Here is a 22,519-nt window from a genome sequence, read left to right on the forward strand (position 1 = left end):
GGACAAAATGCATCAACGCGTCCATTTTAGTCGCGGGCGCACTCTGTGCTAACATATTAGTGCTAAATGCAGAATTACTCTTTTTGCATAATTTAGCAATATTTAGGGGCAAGTATGTGTGATGGCCCTACACGGAATTACGCAAGTTACACCTACCCCTAGTTTTATAACAATCAGGGCCGTTTCTGCCATTAGGCAGGACTAGGCGGCCGCCTAGGGCGGCAAAATGTTGAGGGCGGCATTTTTTTGTAATCATGTGGTCTGGACTCAACTCAGTGCACTGTGCACATGCACTGACTGTGCAAGTGAAGCAAAGCCGAAGCGCACCTCTGGCCACCACACCAGGCCTGCTGATGTTTGCATTTGCTGATGCTTGTTGTTGTTGTGTTGCGTTCAGGTTAGTTAGCCGAGCGGCGCACACCCTAGGATTATTATGGCGTGTGGGGGGTAGAAGAGCGGGGTGCGGGTCTGCGGGACTTCAGTGGGTCCCCAGGGCCGTCAATTTTGAGCGCTACCAATGACGGCCCTGGGGAACATTCTTGGCCAATCCACGAGCCGTGCTTCGGCCAGGGAGGGCAGGCCAGTAACGGTGACGCGCGGCGCACGGCGCACCAGTGCCAACTGCCACCTTCTCTCTCGGCGCGCGCGGGGGACGGGACGGACTGTGTGTGTCGGCTGGCCTGGCGCGCTGCTCCCCCGGCCTTTGCCCATAATAATTTTAATAATTAATTACTGGTCTGCAGCTGCCACCTGACCTGCCAGTGCCACACGGAGTCTCCGGGCCCGACTCCGTCTCCCGCCGGCCCGCTCTCCCCAGCACAGCAGCACCACGAGCCAAAACAGCATGGCCATGGTCAGGCCTGAGGCCTGGCCGTGTGGTGGTCGTGTCGCAGCAGGTCGTGAGTGACTTGAGCAGCCAGTCAATCAGAGACAGTACACGCACCGCCGGTGAGTCAGTCAGAAGGCCGCTGGGCCTGGCTGCGAAAATAAATATAAATATAAATATTTCGCATCGGAATCGGATGCATTTGCATGAAATGAATGAATCATCATGTGTTAATTTATTATGTGTAATAATGATAATGTTCATCACCGTCCGAGTCAGGCAGGCCTAATGTTGTAAATGAGGCGTAGGCGGGCGGCCCCCGGGTGACGGGTGAGGTCAGGTGAATCATTCATCAATACAATCATTATTATCTGTTATCTCCGGGCCGAGCCCGTCCTCACGGTCGGCTGGAGAGTGGTGGCGCAAAAACACACACTGTCACTGAGCTGAGCAGGAGCTGGTGGTTGGGTAGCAGGCCAAGCAGGCAGGCAGCACTTTTAGGGGTGAGGTGACCGTGACGCCCTGGGCCCGAGACTCTGAGTGAGGACGGTTTGGATGGTGGTGGCGCGGGCGGGGCTGGTCTGGAAGCACAAACACGAAGAGAGTGTGCTGTACTCCGCGCTGGTACGGGTTTCTCCGTCTGCACCGGGTTTTACTGTCCAATAGAAAAACACACATCCACCTTTCATTCAAATCGTGCCTTAGAAAATGCAGAGCTGTTGCACTCGATCTACCATGACTTATTGGATGCAATAAACACAACGGTAATACCATGCTTACTCCCAACCCATTTAATTTAACCAATTTAACGCGGGAGCTTAGTAAAGTTTTAAAGAAAAAAATGTTTTTGGAAATGTACAGCAAGCTTTTCTATTTTAACGAAGTTCTTGCATGACTTCCTGTTTAATATTTTGATAATTTCGACGTTTACACTTTGCATGGTGTCACCCTAAAACACATCACTGTAAACTGCTCAGAACACAACATGGAGAGTTCAAGCTACCCGTTTTCTTTCTAAGTGTACTTGTGACATGTGGTTTAAATTATCAGAATATACAGGGCCCGGCCTGAGAATATACCATATAATATTGTATATTTCTTTCATGATCTAGATGTATGCATCATAAAATTGTGTGCACAGTGCAGAACCTAAGAGCAGAGGACCCCTTACCTATAAAAATGTGTACACATGTTTGCAAAGTTAATACAAGTTCTTTTATATCTAATGCATTTATTCTTCTAGCCTGGATGACGGGGTAGAGAGTGATGGTAGAAAAAGGGAGGGGGGCGGCATTTTTCAATTCTCGCCTAGGGCGGCACAACATCTAGAAACGGCCCTGATAACAATTATCTCTTGACTGAAATGCCACGTACATAGGAAACGCTTTCTGACGTTTGGGGACAGACGTGCTCAACATTCTGTTTGCAGATTGTAAATAGTTCGCTATAGTACAGGGACGGCTATGCTGCGAAAGATATGCACCACTCACTTGTTACTATGGCAGCTGTGATATCGCACAGTAACTTTCAACTTCAAAACTTGACATGCTTGGTATTCTGCTGCCGCCATGTGTTCACTATTGGTAGCGCAAGTATTAAAGACTGGCATTTCAATGCTCTTTGACCATTTGGTTCCAAACAAAATATTCAACTAAAGAGCTTTGAAACACGTTTTCTAGTTATTATCCTATGTCCATTGTTTCATGTCCCTTCAATGCAAACAGCTATGCGGCTTTGGATTGTACGAACACCGTCCTGGTTACCCTAGAGGCATTAACTTGTTCACCTCTTAACACCATGTGCCAGGAGAGTCCACCTGTAGATTTCTATAAAATTTCAATTAAAATGTAATAAATTAGAATACCTAAATTGCCATAATTCCGTTCTGAACATAAAAGCACTTCAACGACCCTATCCATTGAAACCCCAACTTTAAAAGCAACCTTTATCTTACACTCCAACTAGAACCCGGACTTTTTAACGAAAACCCAGTAAGTAACGTCTAACCTTTTTAACAACTAAACCCCGTTATTTTTGTGGAACACGCTACTTATAGCAAAGCATATTTTACATTTTATTTTTCTTGCCGGGATGTCACCAATTTTCCTCATAGAGATTTTTTCATAAATTCTTCATAGCGTCACAGTATCTCTACCTGCACTTGGAGCACTCCCCTTCACCGGAGGCATCCATCCTCACCTGGAGCACTCACCTGGTGCCCCACATGCACCAGGAGAAACCATCCACACCTAAAGCAAACACATCGGCTGGAGCACCCGCGAGGACCTGGAACATCCGCCGTTGCCTAGGACACGGATCCAGACCGGAAGTAACAAACTTTCCTCAGAGTAGGTGGCCCGTCTGCACGCGGAGGGCCTGATTCACAGAACTAACTTAAGACAAAATAATAAACTTACTACCATTTTGGTATTCGCAGAGGGCACTTACTCATCAATGAGTAAGTGCCTTCTGTGAATACCAAAATGAGTAAGTGCCTTCTGTGAATACCAAAATGAGTAAGTACCTTCTGTGAATACCAAAATGAGTAAATGGTAGTAAGTTTAGGATTTTGTCTTAAGTTAGTTCTGTGAATCGGGCCCTGAGTACCTTCAGGGGTCTGCATCTCTCACCTGTGCCAGAGTTGGAATGCGTCTCGAGGCATCCGGCGGCGTCTGATGAGCTCCGTGGCCGGGACTGGGGTCTCCTCAGCTGCACAGAGTCCTCGTCGGTGATTAAAGACAGGTCCTGCATGCTGAAGCTGCGAAGCTTGTCTGATAGGACCCCTTGTCCCTAAAAGAAAACGAGGGGGCAAAATCACTTGAAAATCAATGGCTGGTGCGCAAGAGAACACTAAGGAGTTTAACGTCGAAACATACAGCAAATGTGTGTCAGGAAAAAGAAAGGGGTGCCAGGCTTAGGAATGCCTGACACATGATGAGGTGCCAGTCAGGGGCAGGAACTGTCAGCAGGCAATGGGCCATGACAGAATGATGCATGTATGACACGTTTAAGGGCATCTGTATCCCATAGGAGACTAACTTAAGATAGAGTTCGAACTAAGAATCCTCTAAATGTCCAGGTCTTTACCTTTGTGGCGGCGTTGACTGCTACATTGGCTGCCAAGTTCAAGCCTCTCTTCCCAAAACGCATCATGGTCTCATAGCTCTTGTCTCGCGCCTGAGCGATATATTCATCGATTTCCTGCAACAACATGAACACAACAGCTTAAAGTCTGTGACAAACATCACGTCATATATGGAAGTGCAGCAGGAGTAAGGGGCAGCGGGCAAACGTGAGAAAGATGCAAAGGGAGCACGCTGGTTGTCATGGTGGAAGAGGTGTGGCGCAGCGGCCAGGGCGACAGACTATGGAACCCGGGGGCTCACAGTTCGCTACCCGGCGCCAGCGGCAGATCAGCCCAGCACCATGTGACTCTGGGTAATAGCTCGCTTAATCTTCCCGACGGCCCCCAGCGCCTTGACAACTTCGGGTAATTGTTCACGCTTTACAAAAAAAAATACTGGGCATTAGCAGTATAGACCAGGAAATACATATACAGGTGTAATGTGGTAAAGTGGTGGGGGTAGAGGGCTGAAAAGAAACACTCTTGAGTGGGCGCGAAGTGATCTACATTCTCCAGTAGATTGTTGCAAGGAATGAGGTAATTCTACAGTCCCGCGTACATGGGGTGAACTTGTGTTTAGAGCAGTGTTTTGATGATGCAAGCTCCCTTAAGATCACAGTGTAGCAATAGAGTGATCGTCCGCGATCCAGAGTATAGGCGTTGAGTGGTTTCCCCTTTCGATCACGATTGATACGCAATGGGGTACAGTAGAGGGGAGCTTAACCCTGCTCTTTTCATTCATGATGAGCTCTCACTAGCACCTTTAAAAAACATAATACAAACTAAACAGGACCGTAGGTGCAACACTATGTTGCTCGTCTGTCCCACAACACCCTGGTCAGCCAACAAATCAAGCGGTGTATCCCATGTCCATGGAACTTTACCCATATCTAAGTTCAGCCCCCAGTTCATGCCACCTTTCCTGCCACACTGAACATACTGCATAGCCACGTATCACTTATGCCTGTCTCTATGCCACACTAGTGCACACGAGGAGCCCCTGGTGCAGATCACCTACTCCTAATCTTCACCCTCACTTCATGTCGCGCAGCATCGTAGAGGCACTGTGACTCCTGTCTTGAAGTACCTTTTCTTTGCTGGATAGTGTGGGGTGAATAAACTTCCTGTACAGGACACTGGAACCTTTAGTGTAGGGAGACAGCAGCCAGATCACTAGTGCAATCTTCAGTTCAAAATAGAAAGGAAACCTGGGGGAGAGAAAAGGAACCAAAATCATTTCAGGTGACAAGCAGGGGGTCAGCGCAGAAAGACTCACGGGCATGAGAGCCAGACCCTGAATCTGACAGGAGAGCCATTAGGAGCAGCTGAGGTTCTCTAGGTGAGAATTAGGCCAATAGAGAGGGGTGAAGTGCCACAATGCTGAAGAATAAGTTACTTACCTTTGATAAGGACCTTTGTGATGGACATCTACCCACAGACTCCTCATCCTTTGAATCCTCCTAGGCATCGGATTGCAATTGAAAAAAATCTGTACATTCTGATTGCTGGTAGATATCACCATCAGCATACATACCTATGCGTATTATACTCGCCCAATCAGGTGACTGGGGCCACATATAAGCACCATCCTTGTGCCCTGACATCAGTTATCCTTCTTTTTTCTACACTCTCAGATGTGGAGCACAGCTGGCCAGAATGAGTTGATAAACAGAAGGGAGCAAATCTAACTTGGAACCTTTTTACTCTTGAAATCCACTCCACAGATTGGGGAGGAGAGCAGGGTGTGAGGAATCCATGGATAGAAAGAGCATCTGCCAGAAAGGGCGTTACTGGAGGTAAATAATGAATAAGTTACTTACCTTCGGTAACATCTTTTCTGGTGGATTTAACTGCAGATTCCTCACCTGTTGAATCTTCCCAGGTTCCAGACTGGATGGGAAAACTCTTGAAATAGCTCCTGTGCACCAACAGGGCGGCAGCATTGACTTCCACTGCAACTCTATCATGCCTCCAGACATGACGACATGAGGGAGCCTGCAGGCACCATGCTGATATATTTTTAATCATTAGACATTGTGCACAGAAGAACTCGGAGTGTAGCGAACAGGACTGATCTTTCACTTGCAATAAGCAACAGCTAACTAGGGACCTTATTAATAACTGAAAATACACTCCATAGTGGGCAGGCAGAAAGGGCATTACCATAGGTAAGTAATCTAACTAGAGATTCCTTATCTTGTGACTCAATACAAAAACAATACCCCTTCCGAAGAGGTGGGTCTGAGGAATGGACTTTACTTTGCAACAGGTGATTTGAATAGTGAGTGCTGATTTGATAGATTAAGAAAGACTTAAAGGACCAAAAATAACATTAACTGTTTCCACAGCAAAACTTTTCCAGGCTGCAGAAAAATCGAACAGAACATTAGACAACTTTACCTGCAAGGAGTCAACCCGCTTCTAACCACATCACTAGATAAATAGGAACCAAAGGCCCAAATGTATGGTTTTGGTGGAAGGATGGCACACTGCCAGAATGACATCCACCACTTTCGCTGGAAGATCAAAGCTGCTTTGCTGGTTCAATTTAATCTCCATGCATTGGGCCATAGATTGCAGAGTTTTTGATGAAGAAGCTCACTTTTGCTAGGTCAGGCGATCTTCCCTAAGGGAATCTGTTGTGGAAGGCACATGTTTAGGATTAGAAGCGTGGAGTACAAGACACTTCGAGCCAATGTTGATGGTTTCAGTATCGAAATCGCTGACGCTGCTGTCTGCACCAATTCGGGCACCATCCAGCAAGGTCTTAGGCAGTGTGGAAGCACAAACCAGCACAGCTGGTGGAGAAAGTGTATTCTGAGCACACTCAGTTAACAGTCAATGTAAAGGAAAGGCCCACCAGCTGAAGTGCGACTGGAGACACCAACCGCTCCTTGCCGCCAGAATCTATACCAGAGGAAGTCAGCACAAAGTTTAAAACCAATAGCAAAGTCTCCTTGAATTTTGCGACTTGCTGTGGAATTTTCACTGGCCAGGTAAAGTCTAAGGGCCAGATGTACGGTGGGTCCTTTTGGCCATGTACAAACCCTATTTTGCGACTCGCAAAAATTTGCGACTCACAAAATAGTGTTTTGCGACTCGCTATTAGGAAGCGGCGTTCCCTTCCTAATAGCGACCCCAAATGCCATGTATGACTTTTTTGCAATTACGATTGCAAAACAGTTGCAGTTTACCACACTTCATAGAAGGGTGGGAAATCACTCGCAAACGGGAAAGGGTCCTCAGGGGACCCCTTCCCCTTTGTGATGGGCTCAAAAAATATTTTTACGGGTAGGCAGTGGTCCCAGGGACCACTACCTGCCCTTAAAAAATGAAACGAAAACGTTTAATTTTTCTTTTTTTAAATACATCCTGTTTTCATTTAAGCAAAACGGGCTGCATTAAAAAAAACTGCTTTATTGAAAAGCAGTCTCAGACATGGAGGTCTGCTGAGCCAAGCAGGACACCATACCTGGGAGGGCCAGCCATTCTCAATGGGGTCACAAATTGCGAGTGCCCCATGAATATGCATGAGGCATGCAATTTGCAACCCCATTGGGAATTGCAATCAGTGTCGTAGACACTGTTGTACATACCAATTTGCGACTCACAAATTGCGAGTCGCTATTGCAACGCAATTTGCGACTCTCATATTCGTACACCTGGCTCTAAGTGCCTTGGTCAGAGATTTGGAATGGGCTCCAAGGAAGAAAACAACGCAGTTATTAGGTTTGTGATCACTAAGTATGGGACCTCCCTTGTGAACAAGGGCATTTGTAAGTAAGTAAGACCACCTAGACCTCGGTCCAGGCTAGCACTCTCCCCAGCAGCTCCGCGTGAAAGCGCCGTATCTGAGCCCTCCTTCTGCTTCCAGGGTTAGCGCTGGCAGCCCCTGCTCTTGCTGCTCCAGTATTTGTCTCATTGTGTCCACGTGACCTCCGAGGCTCAATATCACTGTTTCCTGCTTTGATTACTGTGTTTGTGTTTTACGGTTTATTTTCCCATTAGCATTGCATTGTTTCTGCCTTGTTCCTGCCACTGCTGCCCCGCGGGCCCTCCCACCAGCTCAGACCCCACTCCTGCCTCCCTACCTACAGTCCCGCCCCCCTCCCCTAGATAATGGCAGCAGCTGCACGGTCGTGCCGCTGATGCGCCGAAGGCATGCTTAAGGCAAGCCCGTCTGCGCCCGTCTGCGATCTGACTGCGACCAGCACAAGGAACCCAAGCCCCTCTGCTATGACCCTACCACCCTCCAAGCACTCAATCCCGAAAGATGCACCGACTGTGTTACAGTCTCGCCGAACACCACCCAAAGTCAGTTCTCGTGCAGACCCTGCTGCAGAGCCTTCATTATTGACAAGACCCCCACTCCCGCCGAAGGCCCTGCTGACGCACACACCACCAACACCCTAACCTCCTCAACATGCGCTCCATGCACCGACACGCCATAGAGATCTGGGACCTGATCGACACCCTCTCACCCCATGTCGCCTTCCTCACGGAAACTTGGACCAACACCTCTCCTACCCCAACATCGCCACTGCCATACCGACGGCTACAACATCCAGAGAAAGGACCAACCCCACCGCCCAGGAGGAGGACTCGGCATCGCACACAAGTCCCCCCTCCGACTCTCCACATCCGGCACGAGTGACCCCCACTCCAACACAGAACACCTCCATTTCCAGATCCAGACCAGCCCAAGGACCACGCTACACAGAACCCTCATTTACAGACCGCCGGACCTCGCACCCAGTCCACAACCACCATCGCCGAGCTCGCCGCTCCCCACGCAATTACCTCCATGGACTACATTCTACTTGGGGACCTGAATTTCCACCTCGACAACCGCAACGACCCAGACTCCATCACTCTCCTCGACAACCTCACCAACCTCGACTGAAGCAGCTGGTCAACATGCACACACACAGAGCTGGACACACACTCAACCCAATCTTCGCGGAAGGAACAAAAATCCGGGTCAGCCACACCACCCAGCCCATCTGGACAGACCACCACTGCGTCCACTTTACCTCCAACACCACCACTGCTCCCAAGCCAGCCCCACGAACACCACAAAGGAACTGGAACAAGGCCACAGAGGAGCTCCTCAACACCATCCTCCTCCAAGACCCCCCCAGCGCAACAACCCACAGTAACTCCTCTGCCACAGAGCTTCACCGCTGGACCTCCTGCTGCGCCGACAAATTTTCTCCCCTAGCCACCCGCCAAACAACGCCCTCTGAAGGCTGCCTGGTTCACCACAGAACTTCAGAAAGCCAGACACACTTGCAGATGCCTAGAGAAAGCCTGGCAAAACCAGAAAACCGAGGAAGAACAGAACAACCACCTTGAAGGAATACCACTAGCCCATAAGAGACACCAAACGGACCTTCATAAGAGACAAAGTCCAGACCAACGCGGCCAACGTCAAGGAACTGTTCAACATCATCCAGCAGTTTGCAAAACCCCCCAGCGAAGCCACGGACGTCACACCATCCCAGAAACTCTGCGAAAAGCTCAGATCATACTTCCATCTGAAGATTAAGGCCCTCTACGACAACTTCAGCGAATGGACGCCGGACACCACCTTCCCCCCCAACACCACCGACAAGCCAACCATCATGACCTGGAATACCGCCACAGTCGAACACATCACCGCCACCAAGAAAACCCACTCAGGAGCCCCAACAAACCCCTGCCCACCGCACATATTCCACAGGGCCGCCGACATAGCACCCGAACTTGGACTGACCGTCAACGCCTCCTTCATGTCCGGCATCTTCCCAGGTGACTGGAAACAGGAGGAGATTAAACCCCCCTCTGGCAGGACCCAGAGGATCACACTCCCTCCCTTCCTCTCCGAACCCACCGAGATCAACTGCGGAGTACCCCAAGGATCATCACTCAGCCCCACACTCTTCAACATCTACATGGCCCCCCTTGCCGCCATCGTGAGACAGCATGGGCTCAGCATTGTATCCTACATCGACAACACCCAGCTCATGCTCTCACTCACAAAGAATCCTGAAGACACCAGACTCTGTTTCCAGGAAGGAATGAAGAACGTAGCAGCCTGGATGAATGACAGCTGCTTGAATCTCAACTCGGAGAAGACCAAGGCCCTCATCCTTGGACCCTGCACCTCCGCCTGGGACAACACCTGGTGGCCCTCGGGAATCCAACCACTCCTACAAACCATGCAAGAAACCTCAGCATCATCCTCAACTCCTCCCTCTCCAACAACCGCCAGATCAATGCGGTTGCCTCCACCAGCTTCAACTGCCTGGGCATCCTCCGCAAGACCTTCAAATGGATCCCCTCCGGCTGCAGAAAGACCGTCACCCACGTGCTCATAACCAGCAGACTGGACTACGGCAATGCCCTATATGCCGGAATCAATAGAGCTCTACTACACAGACTCCAGACCATCCAGAACGCCGCTGCCAGACTCATCCTCAGAACTCCGCATCACAAACACATGACCCAACACCTGCGAGACCGCCACTGGCTCTCCGTCGAGAAAAGGGTCACCTTCAAACTCCTCACCCACGCCTACAAATCCCTCAATGACATCGGACCCAAATACCTTAACGGGAGAGTATTCTTCCACGTACCCAAGAGGAAACTCCGCTCCGCCGACCTCACCCTGGCAGAAGTCCCCCGCATCCGCAGAAACAGAACAGGCGGGAAAGCCTTCTCCTACATCGCAGCCAAGACCTGGAACAAGCTCCCCTTGAACATCAGATGCTCCCCAACCCTGCACACCGTCAGGAAGCACCTCAAGACCTGGCTATTCAACTGATCTGGAGCTGCCCCCCGCCACCCAGCGCCTTGAGACCCTCACGGGTGAGTAGTGCGCTTTATAAACCCCTGTTTGATTGATTGATAAGAGAGTCTTGCTTGTGCTTCTTGTACTTTCTCTTTAACATGACCCTCAACTTCAGCTTGCGTGATTAAGGCAAGCTTGAGGGGAACTGCCTTTGTTTCTAGTGTTTGGCAATGTAAAAATTGACCTCCTGCTCTTTGATTGCCTTGTAGTGTAGGTATCAGGGAATGTTTGCTGCAGGACATGAATACCACGGACAGATATTTTACAAGTACATGACCTACATCTACTTTTAACAAGTGCAACATGTTCTCAAATCTGTAGTCCCTGCTACACTCCCTGAATTATAATTTTTGGAAGAAAAGCTAACTGGTTGAAAGAAAAGCTAACAGCTTGAAAAAAACCAAACCCAGTAGGAGAGAGAGGTGGTTCCGAAGTGACTGTCCTCTGCATCAAAATGTGTTATGCGGTGGTCACAAAGGAACCTCCTGAGGGCTCATTACACTACGGCTATGACTATGACCAAGGTTCTATCTCAGGATGTTACCATCTTAGACATCTGTCAAGCCTCTGTGTGGGCTTTCATCCATCCTTTCACCTGGGGCTACTGTGTCAATTCTGAGTTCTGCAGGGAGGGCCATTTTGCCCATTCGGTTCAAGAGGATTTCCTGATGTAAGTCCACTCCTTAGGCCCACCTGCTTTTGGTAAGTGGACTGCTTCAGTTCTGAGTCCAGAGGTGGGATGCTGGCAGAAGTATTTATCAGAAGAATAAATAACTTGCCTTTGGTAATGTTCTTTCTAGTGGCTACTCAAAGTACCTGCAGAATACACACCCATCTCCCCATTTTGTGGAGTGGATGTTGGGGAGTAATAGGGTTCCAAGTTACACAGTTATCAAGTTAACATTGTCATCCACACTCTGAGGCTTGAGGTATACAAAACAATTTCTGATGTCTGTGTGCAGGACAAGCACCTCCATGCATCTCTGTCTGGGGTGTGATGGAGCTGCCATGGAGGGTGATGGTGCCACCTACAAGTGTGCAGGAGCTACTACAGGATTTCTTTCAGATCCAGTCTGGTGCCTAGGAGAATTCAAAAGGGGAAGAAATCTGTGGATAGAAGTACCTTTCAGAGGCCATTTTAGTGGTCATAACAACTTTTCATACATGTGAACAGGCTTCAGTACATTGTAAAAAGAGTTCTGCAGTCACAAATAATCTGATTTTGTCAATCACCGGGCTTGCAACTGCAAACCAACAAGGCCCAAATCTCTAAAAACCCAACCAATAACAAATTGACATTCTCATTATAACACCCAAAACACAATTTTCAAGTATGCAACACTGATCAAGCAGGTTTCATCAAAATGCTCCCCATCACATAAGACAACTAGCCAAACACCTTAGGATGCACCTGAAGAAGGCTACATGTGAACCGGCTGGTAAATCAGGCAATGTTCCACTCCGTCTCATCACTATCTGCAGTCATCTCACAGGTCACTCTGGTAACTCCATCCTGTCTGCTCTCCATACCTCTGAGGTACCTCAGCTAAAAGCAGCCTTCATGCATCAGCCATATTTACAAAATACACAGAGCAGTTATCTCACACTACTGTGCACCAAAATATATCGTCCTTCTACCCTTTGAAGCCAAAATAAAGTCAAATATTATATGTTACACACCAAGTCTTTCACTGTTCACCTCCTCCATCACTACAGAGACTCTTTAAAATCTCAGGAGACAGACATTTGAGGAGCAAACATCCTCAGGCTGGCCATTTTACAACAGTACACTGTATGAGGCCTCTCAAAATAATTTAACTCATCTCAGTTTGGAATTCTTCTTTTACATCTTAGCCACGGACAGCTGTGGTGGTCAGCTTTTAAGACTGGAACTCTACTAGAAATACTGTGCTCCATTGGCTCCTGCAAACTGTACAAGGCAGCGCCTAACAGCTCACAAACCTGAGAGTGGCAGCAATTTCAAACTTCAGCCTGCCCTTTCTAGTGGGGCCCTTTTGCAAATCAGAATACCTCTTCTCACTCACAACAGGGGCTCTAAATATATCAGATTTCTTTCCTAGCAGTTCCACTACATATGCACTTGTTAACATATAGGACAACACTTGTTTTTCGGCTTTGCATTAGCAGTTTGTCCTGTTTTTTTCTGCAATACCAGGCGTACAATGTTGTGAGTTGCACAATATGGAGGGGGAACATCCTTTACAACGAAACTTTCACAACGCGGTACCGTTACCACACAGGTTTTACAACGCAACAACGCAAGTCGTTACAACGACTTGCGCTGGAGGGCGCTGTAGGATAGGGAATAGTTTAATTTACTATCCAACACCTTCCCTACTATCCACAGGGACTGGAGTTGGAATAGTAAATTAAACTATTCCACTATCCAGCGCCCCCCAACGCAAGTCGTTGTAATGACTTGCGTTGTAAAACCTGCGTGGTAACGGTACGCGTGGTAAAAGCACGCTTTGTACCGTCATACATCCATATGGAGGGATTAGTGCATTCCTGGTTGGGCCCATCCCTTTAGATCCCCTGTGTGGATATAAAAGAAGAAGTTGTTCCCTCCTCTGTAAACTCTCACCATGCAGACCACAAAAGCTTATAGCCAGCCGAAGGGGATGCTAGAAGCACTGTTACAGGGATGATTTTCTTCCAAACTTCTCCTCCCCAATAAATCAAATAACATTAAACATGACTTAGCTCTCAACGTTATAAAGACAATGGAAAGGAAACATTGAGATATCCAAGAATAATTCAATTGGCCCCAACCGGGTTGTTTTTACCCTTGAGTCAGGACACTAAAAACCGAGCAGTGTTGTAAAATGATGGCTGCCTGGCTCTTACTGCCTAGCCAGAAATATTTACATCTCACAGTATAGAGGCCGTGGTAAGAGGGGCACAATCAAAGCCTGTTCTGGCACAATCTGAACTCCTGCCAGCAAAACAACATCCCTCTTGCTTCAAATTGAAGACTAAAGGAAAATGTAGGCAATGTATGTGAAACGGGGTAGGGACCAACAAAAGATTGTAGGTCCTTCAAAAAGCCAGCTCCAAAGTTGAAGCTACTTCAACAACCCACCACCTTGATAGAGATGTGTGGTGAAAGCTAACGTCACGCAGCCGTCCTACCTTCAGTACTCACCCCAGTCACACATACACATCAGGATCCAGCATTATCAATGCTGGACAGAGTCGCTTACAGCCTATGAGGATCGTGATACTCAGGGGCGGCCTTAGGCATATGCAAGCTGTGCACCTGCACAGGGCCACCAAACCCCAGGGGCCTCCACGCCAATACATATCCTTAATATAATAATCCTCTGAGGATGGATACATATTTGCGTGGCGGCCCCTGGCTGGGTTTTGGCAGCCTCCGGCTCTGTTCCACTTCCAAACACCCTGACCCCCCCCCCTCTTCACTGGCCTCCGTGATCCGCCCCGACCGAACCCCCTCTTCTGGGGCCGCCTACCTACGCTCCCTGCCCAGGGCCGCCATGAGCCTAGAGCCGCCCCTGGTGATACTAGGAACATGATCGACATCAAATAGCCCAGCATCTGGCCACCGCCTCAAACACTCTGTCCACGGTCTGTCTTCTTTTCACAGGAGCTGAGGGCAATCATGTACATGAACACTTCCAAATGGCTGGGTCAATTAAAGACCAGTATAAAAGCAACCTACATAGGGAGTAGTCAGACCGAGACCCAATGAATGCACTATAAGGGCGATAAAAAAGCAAAGTGCGAATCAGGATCATCCATACTCACCACGAGATTATGAGGTCGGTTGCTGTTTCTGCTGCTGTGAAGAGCGCAAATACGATCCAGTACATCATCCATTTCACCTGCAAAAACAAACATAACTTTGACAGCTCTGCACCCATCATAGACACCCAGTGTGGAGGGAATAAGCGAGCACCAAAGAGTGGCGCATCCATGGACATTAACTAACAGTAGAGAGCCCTTGCTACCCCTGGTGTCAGGAATCATGAAGACAGTGGCAGGAAAATATAAGAATTGTTTATGTGCAGTTTCAACACCTTACTGAAGAGTGGGATCAAGTCCTGAGATGTAACTGGGGTCAAAGGGTATATAATATCACTTATACCAACTATGGCATTTGGGTGAATCGATGCCTATGACATCACTCCTCAAAAATAAAGATGAACACAACACATAAGGCCGCCAGCACAGAAGAGAGCAGAGCATCCAGCATAGAAGGGAGCAGACAGCATAAGTGAATAAGATGAACACCAAGAACAAAAATGAACCCAGATCATGCAAGAGGCGCGGGTACCAGTACATGCAGGATCAGATGATACCATGACATCCAGCAACACAGAAGCTGCACCATGCAGCAGGAAAGAATTAATATAAACATTATCAATAAACCAAAGTCAGCAGGTGAGGCAAGTACAAATAAGGTGTCTATCTTCCCAGCAAGGTCAGGTGCTATCATCTTAGAAAGTACTCCTAAAATAGATCTTTTTGGTGCATCTAGAATAGTTGTTCTAACCATTCGTCCAAGATGAAGTGTCTTGAATTTTGCCCAGTTCATTCATAAGTGCAAGTTAAAGGGGTGGGGAATGTGTGGCTTTTGTTGGTTAAGTGAACATCTGCTAGGTAGTTTATAAGAACTGAGACTTTGAAAAAGGTGCCCCCAGGTGTTGAAATATTTGTCACTTTTATATATCTCTGTCATTTAAAGTTGTGATTCTCCTTTCAATCACATGAACATTTGAACAAATGTTATTGGTTGGTGAAGTTATCTGTATAATTTGTTTTCCAATATCTTGAACATTGGGAATCAAGTTTGATATGTGATTTTCGAGTTGTGGAAAAAAAAATCCACATGAAAAAGGAGACACTACAAGTGTCTAAACCTATGGGAGTGTTGAGGGGCCCATAGCCATGGAAAACTTGAGCAACACACCAGGAAAAACAAAGAAAACTGTGAAGGATTTGCAGCTTAAAACACACCTCAAAACTTGTCAGCCTCAATTTAAGTAGTGGATTCGTCCATCAGTTTGTGAAAAAGCAATTTGATTGGATTCATAACTTTTACTAATGGTTGAAAATATTACAGAAAGAATATGAGAAAGAGTGTTAGAGAGAAAGATAGAGGCAGAAGAAAACAAGAGAGGGGGAGCCAAAGGCCATGTGTACCGGGGGCTGTGGACAGCTTACTAGGGAACCCCATTGACCCGTGTCTGCCGAAAGTCCTTCAGGACATAGCAGGCACAGTTGCTACTCCTCTTACTACTTTACTGAACAGCATCGTTAATGTGGGCATTTTCCCCACCAACTGGAAAAAGGCGTCCAACCTCCCTTTGCTCAAGAAACCTTCGATTTGTCCCAAACGAAAATAATTATTTTCCCATCTCACGCCTTCCTATGCCTGTTAAAATGTTAGAGAAGCATTTGAATATCACCCTCTCTGAATATTTAGATCAAAATCAGATTTTGGATGGAGTAAAGTTTGGCTTCAGAAAAGTCATAGTACAGAATGAGCACTGGTTGTGGCCACGGGAGAGTTAATTCACAGGCTCAGTCATTTCCCCCTCATTCTTCAACATTTACATGGAACCCCTCACTACCATTCTAAAACAAGCAAATATATCCTATCACCTCTATGCCGTTGACACCCAGCTCTACCTAGAAATATCCTCTCTGAACGACATTCGCTGACTTAACTCCACACTCTTAAAAGTACAAACCGGGCTATCACACAACCACCTCAAACTCAATTAAGAAAAAATGGAAATTCTTGTCTTCTCCAATCACAATAACCTAGACTCCCAAAACTGAAAGCTTACTCTAGCTGACTCAGCTAAATATCTAGGGATCTCTCTGGACTCAATACTAACCATGAGCTCTCAGATAAGGTCCACTGCAAAGGGCACTTTCTACAGCTTAAAACTCCTCAACAACATCAAGCCCTGCCTACCTCCTTATGACCTAAAAACCATAATGCAAACACACGTTCTTCCCAGACCAGACTATGGAAATTCCACACTCACCGGAGCAGCCAAAGCACTCATAGTCCCCAGGAGAGTCACCCTAAATGCAGCAGTAAGAATGGTCACAGGGGCTAAGAAACACGATCACATTACCTCCTTGCTGCAAAATCTATAGTGGCTTCAAATTGAAGCATGTTGCTGTTTCAAAACTGCCTGCCCCACCTATAAAGCCCTACACACACAACTCACAAAAGTAGGACAATCGAGAAACCTAAGAAGCTCCAACATGCTCCTTCTCATCCTCCCCAAAAGACATAACCAAAAATCCCTTTCTCGCTCTTTCTTAGGTAACGCCCCCAAAAACTGGTATTCTCTCCCAATACATATCAGGACTAACCCCTCCTTCACAAACTTCAAGAGACAACTAAAAGAATTTCTCCTCAACCAACATCTCTAGCCCTCAGGAAAAGAGCTGCTAAGTTCCACCTTGAAATCCCCAACTAGTTATGGTTGCCACCCCCACAAAGTTTACTCATAGATCCAATGCTCTACTCCTCAATCGAATTTCTTGACTCTGACTGTGAATGACAAATCCCGAAACTGAACTTTTACTGCCAGATATTGACTGATAACTATCTAGAATCTGGGTTATTAGTGTACTGTGACTGTTTCTGATATCTGTTGCTTATGTTGCTGTAAAGCGCTCTGATACCCCTTGGTTTGTGTCAGCACTATATAAAACTCCTAAAATAAAAAATAAACATCATGGACAATGGAGGTAAGGCAGTGGTGGTCCTTTTAGACCTATCCACGGCCTTCGACACAGTGAGTCACTCTGTCTGGAGGTAACGACTAGTGGAGATAGGGGTCGGCGGTCCTGCCTATGATCTCCTATGTTCTTTTCTTACAGGTAGAGAGCAATCAATCACATTTGGAGATTTTACCTCTAAACCTTTCTCCTTGCCTTGTGGTGTCCTGCAGGGGTCCTCACTGAGCCCCACTTTATTTAATATTTATGTGGCCCCATTAGCAAAGCTAATAAGAACTTTTGGTTTCTCAACTCTCTTACGCTGAAGACACTTAAATTGTAGTCAATCATCAGCAGCATGGAGGAAGTGGTGCATCGTTTCAACAACTGTATGCGAGCAATCGTTAGTTGGGTGAGCAGTCACTGCCTCAAATTAAACTCATAAAAAAGGAGGTGCTCCTCTTTGGGAAGGACACATCATTCTCGAACCTCTCCTGGTGGCCACAGACGTTGGTTCCTTTCCCCATTCTGGTACCCAAAGTGAAAAAATCTAGGGGTAATTTTTGACTCCAAACTTTCCTTTACTGACCAGACCAACAAGCTCATTTCCTCTTGTTTTTCCCTCCTAACAAAATTGAAGAAAATGGAGTCTTTTATTCCCTTTGAACAACAGAAAACAGTAATTGCATCTTTGGTCTTGTTGAGATTATATTACTGTAATGCCCTTTATTTAGGCATGCAGCAGGGCTCCCTGAAGAAACTCCAGAGGGTACAGAATGATGCGGCATGCCTCCTCATGAACATTCGAAGTTCGATTCAGTCTCGAACACACTAGTGGATCTTCATTGGCTCCTGGTAAAAACAAGAGTGGTATTTAAAGTACTGTCGGCAACGCATAAAGCTCTCCATTATACAGGTCCAAAATACATAAAGAGAAATTCTCTTGGTTTGTTCCTAGGAGATATCGTCGATCAGCATCTTCTGAAACAGTGATGGTACCCAAAATTCGCAAGGTATCTTGGGGGATAGAAACTTCATCTACAGTACCTGTCAGCTATGGAACCAGCTGCCCTGGCACCTTAGAAGCCAGTCAAATCTGAAAGGTTTTAGAAAACATCTTAAAACCTGTTTTTTCTCGTTCCTTCTATAGTTTTTTTGTTTTTAGCCTTTTTCAGTACAGAATCTCACAGACACCAGCCCCAGGACACCATCTGGCATACGTCGTGCTTTACAAAATATGAACATATTAAATATTAGCCAGGGCTGGGCACCCTGGGTAGGCTAGCTGCAGTGCCTGGCCAGAGGCTAGGTCCTGTAGGCAGCCCACCTGATGTGCACGATCTTCACTTCAGAGGTGGGTGGCCTGGGTGCAGGTGCTGACCTGTGCAAAGACAAGGCAGCCACCCTGCCGGGTGTCCTTTCCATGGTCTTGGTTTTCTTCCATTGCAATTGGGTGTGTTCATTTTTGTTTTGGAAGAGGCTCCACTGCCCGGTTCTGATCGGGAAAAGTTCCTGATGCTGTTTCCTGACAAAGCTGGGACCTAGCCAAGGAAACTAAAGCCAGAACAAACAGCAAGGCACTGCAGACATGTATGGCGAAAGCATCATGTAAGTGTGTGGATTAGAAGTTAAAAAGGCGACTTTCCAATCTAATGCGTTGATTGGCCAGCGCGGAGTTATGCCTGTATGTTTATATGCTTGTATAATGCTACAAGCGGGATGTGCGGTGCAAGGGAGGGGGGTGGTGGGAGGCCGGGGTTGTTGGTTTGAACGTTTTATTGATCCTCAAATGATACCCTCATCAGCGACTAGTGTACCTATGATCCGTACCTTATATGATCATTGCTTGTGGGGGGTACGCCCCACTGGATGGAAAATCTCAATAAAATCTATTGTCAGAAAAAATAAGTTAAAAAGGCATTGCAGCCCATCTAGCAAAGACTTAACAACAGATCATCAGAAACTCTGAAAGGACAAAAACGTACAGGATACACTGAATGGCAAAATGTGTGGTGAGCCTTTACTGACCTTTAAACCCACCCAATGATTTTGTGAGTCTACATTACCTTGTGGGAGCCCGTATTATCCCATTTCCAGCCTGAGGGAACAGAATCCCTCTTACACCCCAAACCTGGGACACTGTTCTGTTAGCTGAAGTAGGACACTCAAACACCTCGGTACAACCTTTGGTACAGGAGATATCGCAAGGCATGTTTGACCAATAACTCGGAATCCGAGTTGTAAAGGGAAACCAGTGCATCCTAAGTGGTCACAAACCCTGTTGATTAACATTTTGACTAAAACCTTTAATTGCAGAGATAACCTTAGACTTTGATCCTCCCTTGGCACCTACACTAGGTTTGTTCAATTTCCAGCATCAGCTGTCCCTGTGTATGACTTCTGATTTTGGGAAACAGTTGAAGTGGTTACGGGTCTACCTTTGAACTGTGTCCAGGGTACCCCATCGTGACCACAGAGCCACAGCATTCTGGTTCAGTGCATCTTTGACTGCTAGCCACCCCTAAGTTATCATCTTCCTCTGAGTGGTGACTGGAGTTCAATTTTGTGTGCAGCGTTTGGGTGTGTTAAGAGTGTGTTGCTGTGTTGCCCTTTTGGCAGATTCTCATCTGTCGGGCTCCAATCCACTGATAGGACTTCCAATGCACTGATCTGAAACTTTCCCTGTGATTCCAGTACTGAGAGCCACAGATCTCTGTCAGCACACTCCCTCCCTCAACTGCTGCACCCATGCTCTCAAATCCACCTCTAATGTTAAAATAGGATGCAAAGACAAAGAGGAAACTGGCTGCCATTTTTGCCTCAATTATGCAGGAGGGTGATCCCAACCTCTACCTTCCTTGAATGGGAGGTAGGCGCCCCATCCATTGTCCTGCTTCAGTATATTTCAAAGGGACAGGGTGCAACTTAGTCTTTATAAACTTTACTCGACTGCCTAGGTAATCATCCAGAGAATCTCTAGATTCCCCTTTCCCTAATAAATGACTGTGCCAAGGATCCGTTCGGATGTTCCACCTCCCTGTAATGCCAAAGTGGCTACCCAAAACCCAAGTCGTTGACCTCTGTCAGCCACTTCAACTCTGAATCTGTTAATAAGAAACAAAATGACAGGGTGATTAGCATATCGTGGTTGCTAAGTATTGATAGCTTTCTCCAAGTAGCTGAGCACCGGCCTGATGGACTGGATGGTCCCTGTTTCTTGGCCACATTACAGTCTCTGGATATAAGCCTTACATGCTTCCCACACAGACTCTTAGGGCCCATTTACTGCAGTTGCTGCAAAACTGGTACATGCTCCTAAAATACAGGCTCTCTGTTCTTTCATGCTTCTCTGAGGGACCCACCCGTTGCCTTTGTGACCCTCGATCATGATCACTAAGGAAAAGGATGTAGGTTTGTAGTAGATGAGTCTCTGGTGTGTGGAAAAGTAAATTTTGCCATGTTCTGTGTCCCTACGCCTCATCCATCATATGTTATGTGTGCATGACCAATATGCATATGTTATTCCCCATGTCCGATTAATGACGCAATTATAGTTGTGTCCACCTCTGGTATGTCATTTTCCAGTCCTCGTGAATACTACGAATATCAGGCCTATGTAAGTAATGTTGCCACGTTTCTCAGTGTGCACGTTATTCCATTATAAAGTCCCCGTTTCCAGGCCTCAAAAGGGCCCGGACCACAGATTCAGCTCCTGTTTCCTGAAAGCCTCGCTGAGGAGCGATACAGCCCCCACCTGTATCCTCGACCCTTCACTTACTTCCTGCCTTGCAGTGCCCGGTGCAGCTTGGCTCTGCCTCTGAGTCTGCCAAAAGTATGTTATAGTTCCAGCTATCAGTTCAGTCCTCCTCTTCTGCATTCCTAAGCTACTGAACTGCATCAATAGTTTCCGTCATTGTCTAGCCTACTCGGCTCCACGTTAGAGAAATACTGTATTAATGGTCATTTAATATTCCTCATCACGCACTTCATGTAGAATAATGCATGGTCCAGTCTTAGAGTCAAGTTAGCTTCTCCCCTCATGACTTCTAGTTCATATCAACATGTTCCCTAAACATCAGATACCAGATAGGGTTTAGGTACATGTCGCTCCGACCCTCCAGACTTTAGTCTCTGCTCCTAACACAGAGTTCGTAGCCCCCAGCTTCTCCTAGTAACACGTCATTGCCAGTTTTCGCGCACCATTAGGTTAGAGGTCCCGGCTCCTTAGGTAGCCCCCTCCTATGTTTCCGCCCATTCATGACATATTCTGTTACGTTTGCATCACATGTCTATGTATACTCCCAGTTACACCTCTTTTTACTGTTATCTTTCGCGACTGCTACGCGTCACGCCTTCTGCTCCACCCACTGCTACGCCTACTGCAATGTAATGCTATGTGTTCGCGCTATGTATATATGCCTGTGTTTTGTTATTGAAAGTTAGCGCGCTCATCCCAGACCTAGCCCCAGCAGCTGCTGGGCCTCTTTTCCCTTGTTGGGCCCCAGTTGTCCTGCTGGGCCCTGTCATTCTGTTCCTATGCAGGTTGTCCTGATCCTGTCCTTATGCTGTAATAAACCTGCAGAAACTCCTACTACCTCGAATCTTGACTCTTATTTTATTGAGCTATCTGTTATGCTATAAGTCTAGTCAAAAATAGGGTATTATTTATTTATTTACCACATAATGGCGCCCGAATAGGGACTTGCCCTTTCCCCACGCGTCGGTGAAGCCACGCCGACCCCCTGACCCTCTGCAGTCGTGACGGAACCATACCGTGCACTGGCAGATATTTCTGCTTCAAGTATCCCTCAGGCCCACGGAGGAGACGGAGGAGGCGGTCCAGCATCCAAACGAGACGGTGGAGGAACGCGGCGAGTCCCGACCAGAGCCCAAGCCGAGAGTCCAAGGTCCGAGGTATCCGGAGGCCCACCCGTAACTGAAGTCCGAAGTCCGAAGTTCGTCGTCCAGTCGTCCAGTCCAGTCCGAGGCCTTCCGTTCCGTGCTGCCC

At 47.2% G+C, this 22,519-nt stretch overlaps 1 protein-coding gene across 1 annotated transcript in view; it reads right to left on the reverse strand.

Annotated features, from left to right (window-relative positions):
- Window positions 1-22,519, reverse strand: part of REEP2 (receptor accessory protein 2) — a 131,331-nt gene that overhangs the window by 31,922 nt on the left and 76,890 nt on the right. Inside the window, exons 3-6 of the mRNA XM_078650607.1 lie at window positions 14,572-14,648; window positions 5,038-5,158; window positions 3,914-4,027; window positions 3,457-3,616 (exon numbers count right to left, since the gene is read on the reverse strand). Of these exons, the coding sequence (XP_078506733.1) occupies window positions 3,457-3,616; window positions 3,914-4,027; window positions 5,038-5,158; window positions 14,572-14,648 (472 nt within the window). The remainder of the gene's footprint in view (window positions 1-3,456; window positions 3,617-3,913; window positions 4,028-5,037; window positions 5,159-14,571; window positions 14,649-22,519) is intronic.

Source organism: Lissotriton helveticus, chromosome 7, assembly GCF_964261635.1.
Source record: "Lissotriton helveticus chromosome 7, aLisHel1.1, whole genome shotgun sequence".
Classification (NCBI taxonomy): domain Eukaryota; kingdom Metazoa; phylum Chordata; class Amphibia; order Caudata; family Salamandridae; genus Lissotriton; species Lissotriton helveticus.